Source organism: Muscardinus avellanarius (assembly GCF_963383645.1).
Source record: "Muscardinus avellanarius genome assembly, chromosome: 10".
Taxonomy (NCBI): Eukaryota; Metazoa; Chordata; class Mammalia; order Rodentia; family Gliridae; genus Muscardinus; species Muscardinus avellanarius.
The window spans coordinates 88,533,437-88,552,005 of NC_137796.1; the positions used below are offsets into that span (position 1 = coordinate 88,533,437).

General features: G+C 50.4%; 1 protein-coding gene across 1 annotated transcript in view; it reads right to left on the minus strand.

Annotated features, from left to right (window-relative positions):
* Window positions 1-2,295: 2,295 nt before the first annotated feature.
* The window catches only part of ITGAD (integrin subunit alpha D), a gene marked incomplete at both ends in the record, with an annotated part of 34,690 nt that continues 18,416 nt past the window's right edge, over window positions 2,296-18,569 (minus strand). Inside the window, 17 exons of the mRNA XM_080703885.1 lie at window positions 2,296-2,400; window positions 3,668-3,778; window positions 4,048-4,149; window positions 4,771-4,884; window positions 5,087-5,164; window positions 5,274-5,381; window positions 5,526-5,604; window positions 7,929-8,012; window positions 8,093-8,172; window positions 8,267-8,383; window positions 13,444-13,585; window positions 14,410-14,483; window positions 15,203-15,331; window positions 15,795-15,949; window positions 16,875-17,032; window positions 17,151-17,281; window positions 18,359-18,568. Coding sequence (XP_080560011.1) covers window positions 2,296-2,400; window positions 3,668-3,778; window positions 4,048-4,149; window positions 4,771-4,884; window positions 5,087-5,164; window positions 5,274-5,381; window positions 5,526-5,604; window positions 7,929-8,012; window positions 8,093-8,172; window positions 8,267-8,383; window positions 13,444-13,585; window positions 14,410-14,483; window positions 15,203-15,331; window positions 15,795-15,949; window positions 16,875-17,032; window positions 17,151-17,281; window positions 18,359-18,568 — 1,977 coding nt within the window. The remainder of the gene's footprint in view (window positions 2,401-3,667; window positions 3,779-4,047; window positions 4,150-4,770; window positions 4,885-5,086; window positions 5,165-5,273; window positions 5,382-5,525; window positions 5,605-7,928; window positions 8,013-8,092; window positions 8,173-8,266; window positions 8,384-13,443; window positions 13,586-14,409; window positions 14,484-15,202; window positions 15,332-15,794; window positions 15,950-16,874; window positions 17,033-17,150; window positions 17,282-18,358; window position 18,569) is intronic.

Here is an 18,569-nt window from a genome sequence, read left to right on the forward strand (position 1 = left end):
GGGCCCGGATGGACCGCCCCGAGCGCAATAAAGGTGTGGAAGCTTTGTGTTCTCAGGCTCTTTGGGGTCAGCGGGCGGCGCGGCGGGGCTGGGGCCAGCAGTGGACAGAGCTGAGGGTCCAGGGCGCTTCGGCTCCGCGCACGCGCAAAAGACTTGCGCGTTTTTCCCACGCGGCTGGATAATGGCTGGCGCTCAAGGGAATTACCTTCCTGAACCGGTGGGAGATCCCGCGCCCTTTTCTCTCAGCTGCTAATTAGGTCTCTAAGCCATACAGGACTTTCCCACAGTAACTCAGAACAAGACATACTTTTGTTCCTCTTCTTTAGAGGAGAAACCTGAGATTCTCAGCGACTAATTGACTTGTCCAGAGTTCAGACAGCTGACCAAAGGCGCGGGGTGAATCCGGGGCTGCAGACCCCGCAGCAGCTCTCCTAGGTTGCCGCGGCTCCAAGTGACAGCGTCTGTGAGTCTGGCTGCCTGCAGGTGGCCCTCGTGTCAAACATGGCCCGAAGGACCTCTGTGTGTGAAGACACACGACTCGGTCCTAATCCAGAACGTTTGTCATTCTTCACGATGGTCTGTGGTTGATCTTCCGTGTTAGTGAGGGAATCAAATGCTCCGCTCTGGAAGCCTGGCTGTCTTGGCTCCCAGGGAACGTGTTCAAAGAGATGTTGGTTTAAATGAGCTGTGAACATTTCATTGACCTTCCTGCTTGCTCTCTCACTAAGGATCCTGAAACCTTGTGCTGTAACACACACACACACACACACACACACACACACACACACACGCTTCCTTTAACAACCTCTGCCTGATACTACTCACAGAACCATCAAGGAAAGTTGACCTCAAGCCCCACGCTTGTAATTCTAGTACCTAGGAAGCTGAGACAGGTAGATCGCAGGTTCATGGCCAGCCTCCGCTACTTAGTGAGGCCCTCTGCAACTTAGTTGCCCTCTGCAATTTAGTGAGATCCTGTTTCAAAAATAAAGAATAAAGAGTTGGGCTTGGTGGCGCATGCTTGTAATCCCAGTACTTGGGAGGCTGAGACAGGAGGATGCAGGTTCATGGCCAGCCTCAGCTAATTAGTGAGGCCCTCCGTAACTTAGTGAGACCTTGTTTGGAAATAAAGAATAATTTTTTTAAATGGGGCTGTGGTTGTAGCTTGGTGGTAGAATGCCCCTGGGTTCCATCCCCAGTACCACAAAAATAAAGAATAAAAAAATAGGGATGGGGGTGTAGCTTGTAGGTAGAATGCCTCTGGGTTCAATACCTAGTACCACAAAAAAAAAAAAAAAAAAGAAGGAAGGAAGGAAAGAAAGAAAGAAAGAAAAAAATTTGACCTCAGATTTTAGGTATCTGAGTGAGAAGACCCCCCCCCCCAACTATTCTTAGAACCTAGTCTCTGGGTTAGAGCTCTTCCATATAAAAAAAAAAAAAAGTAATCAGCTGGGCATGGTGGTACACGCTTGTAATCCCAGCATTTGGGAGTCTGAGACAGGAGGATAGTGGTTCACAGACAGCCTCAGCTACTACTTAGTGAGGCCCTTTGCAACTCAGTGAGACCTTGTTTCAAAAAAAAAAAAAATTAGGACTGGGGTTGTAGAATGCCCCTGGGTTCCATCCCTAACACTGAAAAAAAAAAAAAAAAAAAAGTAATAAACATCCTCATTTCATGTGACCATTCTTATTCATATGAAGATTTATGCTGACATCCTGCCTGTTCTCTAAACAGATCATCACTGAAGACATTCAACAGATGTACGTATAAAAATTTTTCAACTCCTCAGGAAGGCGGCTTAGCACCTGATAGGTTGTTCAGACCAGTCCAGATTTATGCAGAAGTTATTTCCATGAAAGTAGCTTTATTGGGAGGCTGAGACAGGAGGATTGCAGGTTCACAGCCAGCCTCAGCAAGAGGCCCTCCACAACTTAGCGAGACCCTATTTCCAAATAAAAAATAAAATAGAGCTGGGCGTGTAGCTCAGAGGTAGAATGCCCCTGGGTTCAATCTGCAGTAACACACACATACACACACGTGCACATGTGCGCGCACACACACACACACACACACATAGTTTTTCCAGGCCTGGTGCACACACCTTTAATCTCAGTACCTGGGAGGCTGAGACAGGAGGCTCACAGCTTCAGCAACTTAGTAAGACCTGCTTTCCAAGTAAAAAATAAAAAGGGCTGGGAGGAGGCAGCCCAGAGGTTAAAAAAAAAAAAAAGTAGTTTAATAGGTAGAAACAGAACTAGCCCATGGCCCATGGGAGAAGAGATAAGCAGGCAAGATCAGGACAAAGCCACACTTGGGCCCTCGCAGCTGGAAACCTCCCCACTGAACTCTTCCGGCTTTCCATCCAGCATTTCTTTGTACTGACGTTTGAAGAAGCCAAGCTATGAGAGAGAAAGGAAAGCGGAAAAGCTGGGTCAGAGGGCAGGAGGCCGAGTGGGAAGAAGAGGAGACAGGAACTCGATAGGTCGGGTCCCTTCCGCCTCCCCTCATGGGATCCTGCAGCTGCAGCTGGGACAGGAGGCGGAGGTGGGGCAGACTCCCCCCGGCCCCCCGCCTCGCTAGCCTTCACCCCAAGACCCCAGCTGTACCCTCCCTTCCTCTCTCAAGTGTGACTCTGATGACTGAGAGCCACCCTCCCCATGGCAGTCCACAGACCTCACCCGGGAGCGACAATTAATTAAAAGGCCTGGTCTCACACTCTTTTGCTGGAGTTTGCTTCCTTGGCGATCCCCGACTCAATTTCACCGTTACAGAACTAAGCTAACTTATGCTGTGGGCCAAGACCTGCATGTGAGCAGAGGTGCCACAGGCTGAGATCGACTGTGTGCCAAGCACAGTAGCTATGTGTTTAATCTGTGGTGGAAAAGCACAGATTCTGTAGTCAGGCAGATCCACACACATACCCTGGCTTCATTTCTGTCTCGCTTCAGCCTATCTGTGATGTAAGCCTTATTAGCATTTGAAAAACCGAAGCCGGGCTTGGCTGCACAGTTTGTGATCTCAGCATTGGGGAGGCTGAGATAGGAGGATCATGGCTTCAGCTATTCAATGAAGCCCTCTGTAACTTAGTCAAACCCTGTTTCAAAATAGAGAATAAAGCTGGGCGTGGTGGCGCACGCTTGTAATCCCTACGCTTGGGAGGCTGAGACAGGAGGATCGCACAGGTTTGAAGCCAGCCTCCGCTACTTAGTGAGGCTCTCAGCAGAGACAGGAGGATTGCACAGGTTCGAAGCCAGCCTCAGCTACTTAGTGAGGCTCTCAGCAACTTAGCGAGACCCTGTTTCCAAATAAAATATAAAAAAAAAAGGTCTGGGAGTATAGCCCGGAGGTAGAAAGCTTCTGGGTTCCACTCCCAGTACCACAAAAAAAAAAAAAAAAAAAAAAATAGAGAATAAAACATCGGGCTGAGGGTGTAGCTCAAAGGTAGAATGCCCCTGGGTTCCATCCCCAGTACTGCAAAAACTAAAAAAACAAAAAAACAAAAAATTACTGAGAAAAAGGGCCAGAGCTTGCAGCCTGCCTAGCCTTAAACAGCAAGTGATGCAGGTGGGATGTGTGCCAGGCCGACCTGACTGTGGTGCGAGCTCTCACTGAGCAGCGGGGCTGGGGCGGATGCTGGTGGCCTCAGGAGAGGGCTAAAATACTTACCTTGGACAGTGTGGCCGTGATGAGGGCCAGCAGCAGCAGGCCGCCCACAGAGCTGCCCACCACCAGGAAGATGGGGTCAAACACCTCATATTCTTCTAGCATTGTCTCCATCTGATCAGAAAGCGTAGGGTCTGGAGCCGTCTCAGTCTCCCCTCCCCGTTCTCCAACACTAGCTCCCTCCCCTCCTTCCCCAGCCCCCTCCAGGGGGTGAGACACAGGAGCACACCTGCTCTTAGGGGCAGCTGTCCTGCCCTGGACTGCCCAGGCAACTGTCCTGTCCACCCCCTCCCTCCAGGCTTGCAAATCCCCAGGCAGCACCACAGATTTAGCCTCAGGAGACCCCTTGGCAGCCTGGCCACTGCCCGCCACACAGTCCCTACCTGGGCCCTCAAAAATGCCTCCTGTCCCTCTTGCTGTGTATACAAGGATCTGTTGAATGTGATTTCAGCCACGCTCACCACCGACACCTTCTTCTGCAGCATCTGCAAAGGAAGATGTTCCTCTGTCACATGTGCCAAGGATGAGGAGCTGGCCTGTTGGGTCCCAGAGAAGCTCAAAGCTTAAAATATGCCCTGGCCTAGCCGGGTGTGGTGGCGCACACTTGTAATCCCAGCTCTTGGGAGGCTGAGACAGGAGGATTGCACAGATTCAAAGCCGGCCTCAGCTACTTAGTGAGGCTCTCAGCAATTTAGTGAGGCCCTGTTTACAAATAAAGTATAAAATAAGTCTGGGAGTATAGCCCAGAGGTAGAAAAGCCCCTGGATTCCATCCCCAGTATCACCAAAAAAACCCACAAAAAAAAAAAAAAAAAACCAAGCCCTGGTCTAGTGCTGGGTGTGGTGATATATATCTGCAATCCCAGTACTTGGGAGGCTGAAACAGGAGTATCACAGGTTCAAAGCCAGCCTCAGCAACCTAGACAGGCGCTCAGCAACTTAGGGAGACCTTGTTTTAAAATAAAAAAAATAAAAATGTTGAGGGTATAGCTTGGAGTCAGAATGCCCCTGGGTTTAATGCCCGGCACCAGTGTGTGTGGGGGAGTCTGGGCATGGGCACAGACTCATCAGGTACCAGGGATGGGGCTCGCTGCTGGGCCTCCGCACCTGGCTGACCCAGCCGAAGCTGAGGTTGCCCTTCAGGATGAAATCAAGTTCATCTTGGACACCTAGGGCGGGGATGTCACATCGGAACCTCAGGCAGTCAGCAAGGGAGCAGTCCTAGGGAGGGGAGAGGAAGAGAACTGAGGCAGGTCTTCGCGTGGGGCGGAGCCATCAGCAAGAATCAAAGCTGTCAAATTTTGGGGGAAGGGACAGATGAACCATCATGGAAAGACTGCATAGCCTATGATGTAGCAGTGCATTTCCCTGAACCCCCTCCCCATGGTGGTGGTCCAACAGCAGGGTTCAGGGTCTCCCTCACCAGCACAGAACTCCTTGGAATCTGGGTGGGGAAGCCGGAATGCTGGGGAGGCTCCCTCTCTGACACACAGGGGAGACTCTAGTTGAGAGAGACAAACATTTTGCCACATAAAGATCAGGTTTTCCTAAGAAGAGGACACACGGTGCTGTGGGATGGGGTCCTGGAGAGAGAGGGGAGCCGGCAGCACCTGCGAAGGGGCCTGCACAGCCACATCCCACACGGCTGCGCCGTTCAGCAGGATGGGAACCCGGAACGTCACGCTGATGGCCAGGCCTCGCTCACTCAGGTTATTCACCTACAGAAAATCAAGACTGAAGGTCACTGCGGGCCCTGGCTCGGCCGAAAGTCCCACTTCTTTCCCAGGCGCAGCCCTCGGGTCTCCTCCCTCTTTCCCGTCCACTTCAGACTTTATCCACACCACGGAAGTCTGGCCCCTTACACGGAATCTATGCTGGGCGGCTTTCCTGCTGTTCACATCAGAAGCTGAAAAGTTGAGGTACTTGGTGGATTCTTCCTGCCTGGAAAAGCAGGGAATGTTGGTGAAAAACAGCCATGAGACCACGCGCTGTGTGCTGTGTGTATCCCACGGAACCTCACCAGGACGCGTAATTGCAATGCACCCGTAAAACCGGAGAGTGACGGTAACAATACGGTTACTGGGAGGACTCAATGAATGTAAGTACGTGAAACTAATTAAAACAATGCAAAAAATAAAAACAGCAGAATGCTTGACATTTCATAAGTACATATGAAACTGTAAGTTCAGCTGGGCGTGGTGGCGCACGCTTGTCATCCCAGCATTCGGGAGGCTGAGACTGGAGGATTGCAGGTTCTTGGCAGCCTCAACTACTTAGTGAGGCCCTCCACAACTCAGTGAGACCCTGTTTCAAAATAAAGAATAAAAAATAAGGCAGGGGGTGTAGCCCAGAGGTAGAATGCCCCTGGGTTCCCTCCCCAGTACAAAACAAAACAAAACAAAACAAAAAAAAACCCTGTATGTTCTCATTATAAGTATTTTTTCTATGGCTAGAAGGAGATTGCTCATGTGGCCCACGGGTCATGTCAAAGACAGTACTTGATCCCCATCCCTGTTTCCTCTGTATATTCAGCAGCATCAGCAGCCCATGGTGCCATCACAAGCTGCTCCTCCTCCTCCTCCTCCTCCTCCTCCTCCTCCTCCTCCTCCTCCTCCTTCTCCTCCTCTTCCTTCTCCTTTTCGCTTCTCTTTTTGTGGCCCTGGGAATGGAACCCAGGGGCATTCTACCTCTGAGCTACACCCCCAGCCCTATTTTTTTTTCTTTATTTTGAAACAGGGTCTCACTGAGTTGCAAAGGGCCTAAGTATCTGAGGCTGGTGTGTGCTAGCCCGCCCAGTTTATAAGCTTCTAAGCCGCTCTGTAAAGCTCTGGTGTGTGCTTGGCCTCCAGCCTGGCCTGCACGGGCTCCTCCACCAGCCTCTAGAAACCTGCACTCGCCTCTCCCGTGACCGCTCCTCCACGGAGAAAGCTGCCCAGGGTACGTTCCGCCCTTAGAGACCTTCCCAACAGTCTGTCACACTTTTGAGGTTTGTAGAAACCTGACCTTTCCCTTCCCTGGTGTGGTGACAAACCATATCCTGTTGAACCAAAGCTCCCCGACTCAGAGTTCAACTCAGAAGACCTTGCTCTCCATCTCACTGCCTCCAAAAATCGAGTAGCTTTACTTCAACACGTTCATGTTTATCCCAAAGGAAAGGACCCCCTTCGTGTTAAAGGAAGCCTGCACCTTGGAGGGACCGGAGGACACGCACAGTGGTGGCCTGGGGGAGGTGTCCCACCAGCGGGCCCGTGGATCAGAGAAGAAGCAAGAATTCACGCAATCGATTGCATTGCAGTATAAACTAATGACGGGTCACCCACACAGGCATTCCCACGGGAGGGATGGGGGGAGGGGGGCTCGATTAGAAGCTGATAGAGTCAAGCCGGACGTGGTGGCGCACGCTTGTAATTCCCGCGCTTGGGAGGCAGAGACAGGAGGATTGTGCAGGTTCGAAGCCAGCCTTGCTCGCTTAAGAGACCCTGTTTCCAAAAAAATATATAAAATAGGTCTGGGAGTGTAGCCCGGAGGTAGAAGGGCTTCCAGGAACCCCAGTACCACCAAAAAAAAAAAAAAAAAAAAAAGAAAAAGAAAAAAAAGAAAAAAGAAGAAGCTGATGGAGTCTGGATATGACTCGAGTGTGTCTACCAAGGGTTCCTGTGTTGGGAGCGGGCCCTCCATATAGCTATGCTGGGCTATGGAAGTACTTTCTAGAGGCCGGTGGCCAGGCGTGGTGTGCATGCCCATGATCCCAGGACAGGAGGAGAGCAGGTTTCAGGACAGCCTCAGCAAAGTAGTGAGACCCTCAGCCAGCTAGCAAGACCCTGCTTCAAAACAAAACAGAAAAAGGGCTGGGGATGTAGCTCAGAAGTAGAATGCCCATCCCTGGGTTCTGGTTTCAATCTCCCCCCACCCAACACACACAAGGAGGCAGCGCCTACTGAGAGGCTGCAAGGCCGGCCCCTCCCCTTGCTCCGGCTTCCTGATTTTGAGGTGGCACCGCATCCTCTGGCACCCACTCTTGCCCTTGTGGCACCATCTGCCATAAGGCCAAGGAGCCAAGGCCACCAGACCTGGCACACGCACTGCTGTTCAGACTATGCATACAAAACAATGAGCTACATAGACCTCTCTTCTTTACAAGTAGCCCGCCTCAGGCAGCCCGTTATAGTCAAAAGGACTAGAACAGATACCCATCATCAGGAGAGCAGGTGGCTGCTCAAGAAGAAGGGGCTTGGAGGCCCAGGAAAGGGCCGGGGGCGAGGCACCTGTGGATCACTGTGCACACCGTGTATTTCACCGGGAGCTCCAGCTGGAAGGTAGTCTTGCCGGTTGCAGGCTTATTATTCTCACTGGAGAAACAAAGGAGAACCCAGTTGGGAAGGAATCCAGGTGAGGAGGCCGAGGACGCCGCGTAGCTGGCCTGGCTCACCTGCTCGCATCGGCCCTCACCAGCAACCGGTCTCCTAGGGAGGCGTTGGAGGAGACCTCAAAGGTGACCACGAAGGCGCCCTGAGGGAAGAAGGCGGAGGGCATGGGGAAGGGAAGGTCAAGGGCGGGGATCGGGAGAGGGAAGCAGGGCTGAGAATCTGGGGGAAGTGCCCACCTTAGTGCCCTCTCGGAAGACGGGGTGGTTGACGCTGCAGCTGCTGTTCCTCAGGTGTGCGCTTCCAGTGGGCTGCGTCTCACATGCCAGGCGCAGTGGCCGCCAGTGGGGCTGCTTCTAGGGAGGGAGAATGAGCTCATGAAGTTGGCGCGGGAGGCATGGACGCGCACGCAGAGACAGGCTGGAGGCGTCATGGCGGTGACACGGCAGAGCAAGAGGAGAAGGGACAGACTTTTCAGCAAATAGTGGTGGGACAATGGGTACATACGTACATGGATGAAGAAATAGAGAAACTGGATCCCAGCCGCACTCTATATTAAAAATAAATTCCAGCTGGATTAAAGAGTTAAGTATAAAGCTAAACCATAATGTGGTGTTTTTGTGTGTGTGTGTGTGTGTGTGTGTGTGTGTGTGTGTGTGGTACTGGGGTTCCTGGAAGCCCTTCTACCTCTGGGCTACACTCCCAGACCTAATTTTTATATTTTTATTTGTAAACAGGCTCTCTTAAGCCAGCATAGCTGGCTTTGAACCTGCGCAATCTTCCTGTCTCCGCCTCCCAAGCACGGGGATTACAAGCGTGCGCCACCACGCCCGGCTAAAGTGTTTTTTGTTTTTTTTTTTTAAGGTAATAGAGATGACTGTTTTTGTAAACTTGGGAGTAGGGAAGTATTCTTAAGATTCACACACAACCGAGACAAGAGGATTGCAGGTTCGAGGCCAGCCTCTGCAACTTAGTGAGACTCTGTTTCAAACTAAAATATAAAATAGGTCTGGGGTGTAGCTTAGAGGTAGATGCCCCTAAATTCAATCTACAGTAACACGCACACGACACACTCACACACAAAAACACTAAGTACAAGAGAAAAGGTTGACAAGATCAACCACAGTTAAGCTGTTCTGTTTATTAAAGGACACTACAGAGGCCAGTGTGGTGGCGCACACTTGTGATCCCAGTACTTGGCAGGCTGAGGTGGGAGGACCTCAGGTTCGAGGCCAGCCTCAGCAACTCAGTAGGGCCCTCAGCAACTTAGCGAGACCCTGTTTCAAAATAAAATAGGACTGAGGATGTAGCTCAGAGGTAGCAAGCCCCTGGGTTTAATCTCTAGTACCACAAAATAAAAATAAAAATAAGGAGAGAAAGAGAAACTAACAAGACAAACCAGGGGAAAGATATTTGAACACAAATAACTGGAATAGGAAGAGAGAGAGAGAGAGAGAGAGAGAGAGAGAGAGAGAGAGAGAGAATGAGAGACTAAAAAGATACAAAGGGGAAAGCTATTTGCCTTCCTCTTTTTTTTGTGTGGTACTGGGGATGGAACCCAGGGGCATTCTACTTCTGAGCTACACCCCCAGCCCTATTTTTTATTCTTTATTTTGAAACAGGGTTTCACTGAGTTGCAAGGGGCCTCACTAAGTAGTAGCTGAGGGTGGCCTCCAACCGTGATCCTCCTGTCTCAGCCTCCCAGATGCTGGGATTCCAAGCATGAGCCACCTCACCTGGCCTGGGAAAGCTATTTGAACACATATAACTGGAATAGGACTAGTAACCAGAATATATAAAGAACTCTGACAAATCAATAATAGAAATATAGGCAACTCAGTTGAAGAATGAAAAAAAGATGTGGACAAAAAAGATGCACCGACCAAAAAAAGAAGAACCAAACGTAAAGTTGCTGGACCTCACGAGAGCAGTGTGAATCAGAGCTGCAAGGGAGCCGGGCACGGCGGTGCCACCTGTGAGCCCAGCACTTGGGAGGCAGAGACAGGAGGATTGAAACAGGCTGGAGGCCAGCCTCAGCAACTTAGGGAGACCCTGTCCCAAACAAAAAATAAAAGTAGGTCTGGGGGTATAGTTTGAAGGTAGAATGTCCCTGGGCTCCAGTAACAAAACAAAACACCCAAACAGCAACAAAAACCCTGCAAAGAAATATTATTACTTAACCACCAGACTGACAAAAATGAAAAACTCTGATAATGTCAAGTGTTGCAGTAAATAAGCAAAGAAACTCTCATTCATGCTGGGGGAAATGATCTTGAAAATGGTTTGACTTTACTCGTTTTTTTTTTTTTTTTTTTTGGTGGTACTGGGGTTCCTGGAAGCCCTTCTACCTCCGGGCTACACTCCCAGACCTATTTTTTTTTTTTACATTTTTAAAAAAATTTGGAAACAGGGTCTCCTAAGCCAGTGTGCATGGCTGGCTTCGAACCTGTGCGATCCTCCTGTCTCTGCCTCCCAAGCACGGGGATTACAAGCGTGCGCCACCACGCCCGGCCACTTTACTTGTTAAAGTTGAAGATTTACATAACCGTTGACTCAACAACCCCTTCCAAAATATTACACATAAGCACACCAGGATACATGCGCAAGGACAATCGTGGGCCAGGCGTGGTGGCCCACGCTTGTAATCCCCGCGCTTGGGAGGCTGAGACAGGAGAATCGCGCAGGTTTGAAGTCAGCCTCAGCTACTTAGTGAGGCTCTCAGCAACTTAGTGAGACCCTGTTTCCAAATAAAGTATAAAACAGGTCTGGGAGGATAGCCTGGAGTTGTAGAAAGCCCCTGGGTTCCACCCCCAATACCACACACACACACACACACACACACACACACACACACACACACAAAGAACAATCACGGCCCAAATCAGGAAACAACTCAAAACTCAAACAGCCATCGACTCTGGGATGGACAGACTGTGCCACATTCATGCAAAGAGATCGTAACAGTGAAAGGTTGTGCGGCCACAGGCAACAGTGCGGCGGCGCCTCACACTCAGGATGTCGAGGGGAGAAGCGAGACACAGAGGGGGCCGTGCAACGTGTCTCCATTCGCATAAAGTTCACATAATGGCAACATGGAAGAGTATTACCTAAAGTGAGGTAAAAGACCTCACTTTAAATACCTCACAATAAAACACTCACAATAAAACACTCACAATAAAACACCTAGGAATAAACCTAACCCAAGATGTAAAAGACCTCTACAACAAAAACTATAAAACATTAAAGAAAGAAATTGAAGAAGACCTTGGAAGATGGAAAGATCTCCCATACTCATGGATAGGTAGAATAGACACCATCAAAATTGTGCCAAAAGTGATCTATAGATTCAATGCAATTCCCATTAAAATACTCAGAGACAGTGAGACGAGGTGGGAACACAAGGCTGGGCATGATGGCACACGCCTGTAATCCCAGTATTTGGGCGGCTGAGATAGAGGAGTGCAGGTCCAAAACTAGACTCAGCAATATAAAAGGACTTCCAGCAACCCGGCAAGACCCTGTTTGAAAACAAAAAATTAAAAAAGGGCTGGGAGTGAAGCTCAGAGATAGAATATCCTGGGTTACACACACACACACACACACACACACACACACACACACACGAAATCTAAGGAAATGATTATCATGAAGTTGGAATAGTGATTACCCTTGGCGAGGAAGTGTGATGATTATGGCCGGGAAAGACAGATGGTGAGAGGACTCCGAGGATGCTAGCAATGCTTCATTTCTTGGTCCAGATGCTAATAGTATGGATTTTGCTTAGTTTTATTCATTAAACTATACATAGGCTCAGTTCACTTTTCTCTGGGTGTGTGCATGTGTTTATCATCATGAAGAATACAAATAATCTACTATAGCCCTAGGAATTATAGATAGGGGAGAGGATATGGTTTGGATATGGTTTGAGTGTCCCAGGTTTCATGTATTGAAATTTAATCCCCATTGGCCAGGTATCAAGAGTATGGAGATTTAATCTGACTATGGTCTTTAGACGTGAGGCCTTTGACAAGGGATTAGGATTAAATAAAGTTACTGGAGTGGGGGTCCCATGACTGAGTGCTGGTGATTGAAGTTGGTGTTTTTTTGTTTTTTTGCGATACTAGGGATGGAATCCAAGGGCTTTCTATCTCTAAGCTCCACCCCCAGCCCTATTTTTTATTCTTTATTTTATTGTTTTTTTTGTTGTTGTTTTTGGTGGTAATGGGGGTTCCTGGAAGCCCTTCTACCTCCGGGCTACACTCCCAGACCATTTTTTATACTTTTTTATTTGGAAACAGGGTCTCCTAAGCCAGTGCTTGCTGGCTTCGAACCTGCGTGATCCTCCTGTCTCCGCCTCCCAAGTGCGGGGATTACAAGCGTGTGCCACCACACCCGGCCTTATTCTTTATTTTAAAACAGGGTCTCACTGAGTTGCAAAGGGCCTCACTAAGTAGCTGAGGTGGTCCGCGAAACACAATCTTCCTGTCTTAACTTCCAATATGCTGGGATTACAAGCATGTGCCACCACACCCGGCTTTAAATTGTTTTTTTTTTTGTTGTTGTTGTTTTTTGTTGTTGTTGTTGTTTTGTTTTGTTTGTTGTTGCAGTGCTTGAGATTGAACCCAGGGCCTTCTACCTTCAAGCTACACCCCAGCCTCAATTTTTATTTTTTATTTTGAAACAGGGAATCATTACGTTGCGGAGGGCCTCACTACGTAGCTAAGGCTGGCTACAAACCTGCAATCCTCCTGTCTCAGTCTCCCAAATGCTTGAATTACAAACGTGTGCCACCACACCTGGCTTGATTTTTTTTTTTTTAAACAGGATCTCACTAAGGTTCTGAGAGCCTCATTAAATTGTAGGGGCTGGCTTCAAATCTGAGATCTTCCTGTCTTGGCCTCCCAAGCACTGGTACTACAGGCATGTGCTACCACGCCCAGCTATCCTGCTAATTTTTTTTTTTTTTCAGTACTAGGGTTGGAACCCAGGGGCATTTGACCTCCGAGCTACACCCCCTGGCCTATTTTTTATTCTTTATTTTGAAACAGGGTCTCACTGAGTTGCGGAGGGCCTCACTAAGTAGCTGAGGCTGTCCGTGAACCACAATCCTCTGGTCTCAGCCTCCTGAATGCTGGGATTACAAGCATGCACCACCACGCCCGGCTATCCTGCTAATTTTATAAGAAGCAGAAGAGACTAGACTAGTGCGCGTGTGTGCACGTGTGCACGCCCCCCCCACGCCCCCACCTCAGGACCAGCAAGAAGACCATCAACAGACCTTTGCATCCCCAAAGGAGTAGCCAAAATAAACCTTTTTTTCTTTATAACTCTCCCTGTCTCTGGCATTTTGTTACTGGCAACAGAAAACAAGCTGATCCAAGGCACCAGCCAGCTGGAGCTGAAGGGAGACACTTACCTGTGTTCCTGACACCCGTCGATAGGACAGCCCGGCTGGGTAGCAGAAGCTGACCACAGTTCCATAGGAATCCTCACCCTCGTTCCACACGGTCATTGTCACACTGAGCTCCAGGGAGCTCCCCACCACCAGGGTCTGCAGGCTGAGGGGGCGGGACAAGATTGGGATTGTGACTTCCCTGGAAATAGGCTGGAACTGGATCGGATTCCAACCGATCCGATTTGGCTTAATGATTGACTTTGATTATGAAAACTCTTGAATCATGTGTTGATGACATTCCAATAAAATTATTATTATTGGTACTGGGTATTGAACCCAGGGACATTCTGCCTCCAAGCTACACACCCAGCCCTTTCTATTTGAGTTTTGCTAGATTGCTGAGAGTCTTACCAAGTTGCTGAGGCTGTCCTTGAACCTGTGATCCTCCCGCCTCAGTCTCTCCAGTACTGGAATGACAGACGTGTGCCACCACACTCGGCTTCAAAGTTATTTTTGTTAGAAAAGGTCAGGTGTGGTGGTACATACTTGTCATCCCAATACTTGGGAGGCTGAGACAGGAAGATCACAGGTTTGTGGCCAGCCTCAGCTGCTTAGTGAGGCCCTCTGCAACTTAGTGAGACCCTGCTTCAAAATAAAGAATAAAAAGTTGGGCTGGGGGTGTAGCTCAGAGGTAGAATGCCCTTGGATTCATTCCCCAGTTAAGAAAAAAAAAAAAAGTCAAAGCTAGGCATAGTGGCACACAATTATAATTCCAGTACTTGGGAGGCTGAGCCAGGAGGATTACAGGTTCGAACTAGCCTCATAACTTAGCTGGACTCTGTTTCAATATAAAAAAAAAGTCCTGGGGTGTAGGTCAGAGGTAGAATGTCCCTGAGTTCAATTCTCAGTACCCCCTTAAAAAAAAGAGACAAAGAGAGCACACGTGAAACGGGACACCCAGAAGCTGGGGTAACTGGAAAAACTCACCCTGAGAAGCTGATGTTGACACCCAGGTCCCCCTCACACAGGTCATCGTGCCCACAGCTCTTCTCAAAGGGGAGCTGCAGAAAAACAGCACACTCTCTTCTCACCCCATGACTTTGTCTTTCACTAGCCCCCTTCTTTTTTTTTTTTTTGTGGGTCTGGGGATTGAACCCTGGGGCATTCGACCTTCAAGCTACACCCCCTGCCATATTTTTTATTCTTTATTTTGAAACAGGGTCTCACTGAGTTGCAGAGGGCTTCACTAAGTAGCTGAGGCTGGCCGTGAACCGCGATCCTCCGGTCTCAGCCTCCAGAATGCTGGGATTACGAGTGTGCGCCACCACGCCCAGCTGTATTCATAGATCGTAACGGGATGCAAGATGGTGGAGACATACATGCACACCTCACCCAGTTAGCCCTTACCCAAGTCCCGCCCTATTCCCTCTCCCTCCCTCCTCCTCATGTTTGGCTTGATGATTGACTTTGATATGTTTGTTAAAGTATTATATCATGTGCACTAGAGAATTTCCCTCTTTCCCCCTCCCATCCCCTTCAGTTAGGTTACCTTATTTGATCATCTATAATGCCTATTTTATTTTGAAACAGGGTCTCACTAAGTTACAAAGGGCCTCACTGAATTGCCGAGTCTGACCATGAACCTGTAATCCTCCTGTCTCAGCCTCCCAAGTATTGGGATTATAGGCATGCGTCGGCGCGCCTAGCTATTGTGGGTTCTTACGCACATGGAGACACAGTGAAAGCCACCGCCTCCCTGGGATGCCATCACAGGACTCACAGAGGCAGTGAAGAGGTCTTGGGAGCCTGCGGCCAGCACAGGGTGGAGCTTCCTGGGTGAGATGGAGTCTCTCGCCAGGGAGAAGTTGAGGCGCAGGACAATGGGACTGGTCACATCCTCCACACAGTCCTGAAGGAGAAAGGGCCTTCAAGCACCCACTACCTCTCTGGGGTGGAGCTCAGGGGTGGAGCACCTGCCTAGCATGTGCCAGGCTGCGGGTTCAATCCTCAGAACAGCAAAAATAAATTAAAATTGAAAAGTATGTGACGAGCCGGGCACAATGGCGCACGCTTGTAATCCCAGCTTTCTGGAGGCTGAGATAGGAGGACCGCAGTTCACGGACAGCCTCAGCTACTTAGCGAGACCATTCGCAACTCTGTGAGACCCTGCTTCAAATAATAAAAATACTTAAAAAAAAAAGTATGTGAAGAACCCACTATCTTCCTTACTTTCTACTACCGGGGCTTTGCCTCCAGACCCACGGCACCCCATCCAAGCTTCTCCCGCCCCAGACTTTCTCTCTGCGGCCCCAGCATCCTCACCCTTCCTGCCTCACATGGCAGAGAGCAGAATTCAAACCTCGAGTCCTCACCGACAGAAGCAGCTTCAGGGTCTCACAGTGATGCCCCGGCCCCAGGGTTCTTCTTCGAGTCAAAGTCCAGTTCTTGGTCTCTTCAAAAACGGCACGAGGAATCATTCGACCCGGATCCAGTACCAGATCATACCTGATGGAGCTTTGGACATCACCTGCAACGAAAGGGCGAGGGGAACATGGAAAGGCAGAGGGAACTAGAACGTCCCGCTTTCATTTCGTTATTGTTCATGCAATAAATATTTGCTGAGCACTTTCTATGGGCCACAGACTGTACCAAAGTGCTGGGGATACACGTGGAAGAAGATGGACCGATGTGGTCCCCGCCCTTATGGTGTTGACAGTCTAGGCCAACATGTCACATGGCCAGGATGTCACCGCATGAGCTGTAAACAAGGGTGGGTCCTGGGGCACCAAAGGCAGCAGGCCACCTCGGGCCCGGCAGAGGGACCAGGTCTAAGCTACCATCTGGAGCTTGAGCAGGAGCTGGGGAAAGCACGGGCAGAATGTCCCAGGCTGTGCCCGTGGCTAAGACCCCAAGGGAGCGGGCACCTGACCCCTTTGCTAAGAGCATCCGGAGGAAGGAGGCAGGCAGTGGGGTGCCTCGGAGATGTGGGGAGACCAAAGCAGAGAGGACACTGCAGGGAAGGACGTGCGTGTTTATAAATGCAAGGGGGAGCACTCTGTGGGTGGGGTGAAGAGCCCAGATTTGCATTTTAGGATCTATCAAGTCTAGTTCCTCCGGGGAGAATGGGTGCGAGGGCGCAAGGGCAGATGTGGGAACTGCTCGGAGTGTCTTTATTTTGGTGAAGGTGGGAAGGAGAAGTGGTAGCTTTGAGGAAGGCAGCGCCTGGCCACGAGAGAGAAGCGGGCGGACTCCGCAGTGATCGTGGGAGGGACCCACAGGCTGGGGTGCGGGGAGACAGGGAGAGAACAAGCCCAGCGTTCTGACCCACGGTGGGGGGCATGGGGCGGATGGAGAGGTGAGGTTGGGGTTCCTGGGCCCACATCATCCTGAGGATAGCCTCGGGGTATCTAACGAGGTGAGAGACTGGGCCCACCTGTAGGAAGGAAACTCACCTAGCTGGTCAAGGGAGACCTTGAGGATAGAGAGACAGACCGTGGCCTCCCCCGCCTCCAGGGTACTGGGCACCTCCTCCCAGCACTGGTACACAGCCTTCGCCACCTCCACTGGGGCGAATGTCACGGCTCCTTCCACTTTCAGCACTGGCAGACTCCTGAGGGGCATAACTAGGCTGAGGGGGGGGGGCACTGGCCCAGGAGGAGAACTAGGCGTGGGCAGTGCTGCTGAATCAGACACACAGCAAGCAAGGCTGGGGTGTGGGGAGTCGTCACCTGAGCAGCAGCACGTGCCCCCGGGCCCCCGCGGCCAGGTCCGCCAGTCCATCCTGGGTGAGGTCCTGGCCCCCGCTCAGTGACTGCCCGAAATACTGGAGCTTGGGGGAGAGCTGGGAGCCTGCAACCCGCTGGCCAGAGAGGGAAAGGAAAACCGGAAGTCAGGAGGCAAGACTGCGAAGATGTGAGAAGAGAGATTTGCTGGGTCTGGCCTTGAACCCGCAATCCTCACTTCTCAGCCTCCCGATTACGGGGATTATAAGCGTGTGCTACCAGGCCTGGCTAAAGGGATTTTTTTCCTTAGCTTAATTGTTTTTGGGGGTCTTTTTGGAATTTGAGGGGGAACCCTGAGTGCTACACTTGCAAGGCAAGTACTTTGCCACTGAAAGAGACTGTAGTGAAAGCAGATCTAAAGAAAGAAATCAAAAGGAGACACGAAGGGGTAGAAGTTGAAAGCAAGGAGGGAGGACCTCAGGGACCCCAGACAGAGAGAAGGGAGCACCTTCCAGCCAACGCATCCTGAAGATGCGGGTTACCAATGAGAAGGCACAGTATGCATATGTACATGTGCATTTATATGCACATGCCCATATGTTAGACTCATTTCTTTTCATTTCTTCTGTTCATTCCTAAATATTTGATGAAGCCATGCTTAGCACACTCATCATGTTATTTTTATAAGAAGGCTGTGGAAGTGGAGCATGGTGGCCCACACCTGTGCTCCAGTACTTGGGAGGCTGAGACAGGCAGACTGCAGGTTTGAGGGCAGCAATTTAGAGAGACTTTCAGCAACCTAGCGAGGAAAAAGGGCTGGGGGTAGAGCTTGGAGGTAGGCTGCCCTGGATTCAGTCCCCAGTACCACACACACATGAAGAAGATGAAGAAAGAGGAGGAGGAAGAAGAGGAAGAAATGGAGTAGAAAAAGGAGGAGTAGACGGGGAGGAGGAGCAGAGGGAGGAGGAGGAGAAGCCCCTTGCAGCCTATGGAGTTGGTTTGATCTTTCACAATACCCAGAAAGCTATTTGGAACCAGAGAAGAAAAGAGAGATGATTTGTGTTTCGTTGGTTCTGTTGAAATTCAAGGAAATAAACAACGAAAGGAAGGCAGGGAAGGGGACTGCCAAGGCCGGCATCAGGAGGCGGCGTCCAGGAAGCCCAAGTCCTGAAAAGGGAGAGGAGACTTCAACAGGCTGAAGACAGGGGCCTCACCTGGCTGTGTGTGGGGCTGACGCCCAGTGCTGAGGCTCCGTGAAACAAGTAAACAGCACCCCGGTTCTCCTGCTCTCCCGGAGCCCCGATGGCCACGTCCGCCAGCCCGTCCCCATTCACGTCCCCCAGCACCGTCATGGCTGCCCCAAAGCGGCCCCAGGGATGGCCCTGCTCCCCACGGAGGACAGCCTCACACCTCCACCAGCTCCGC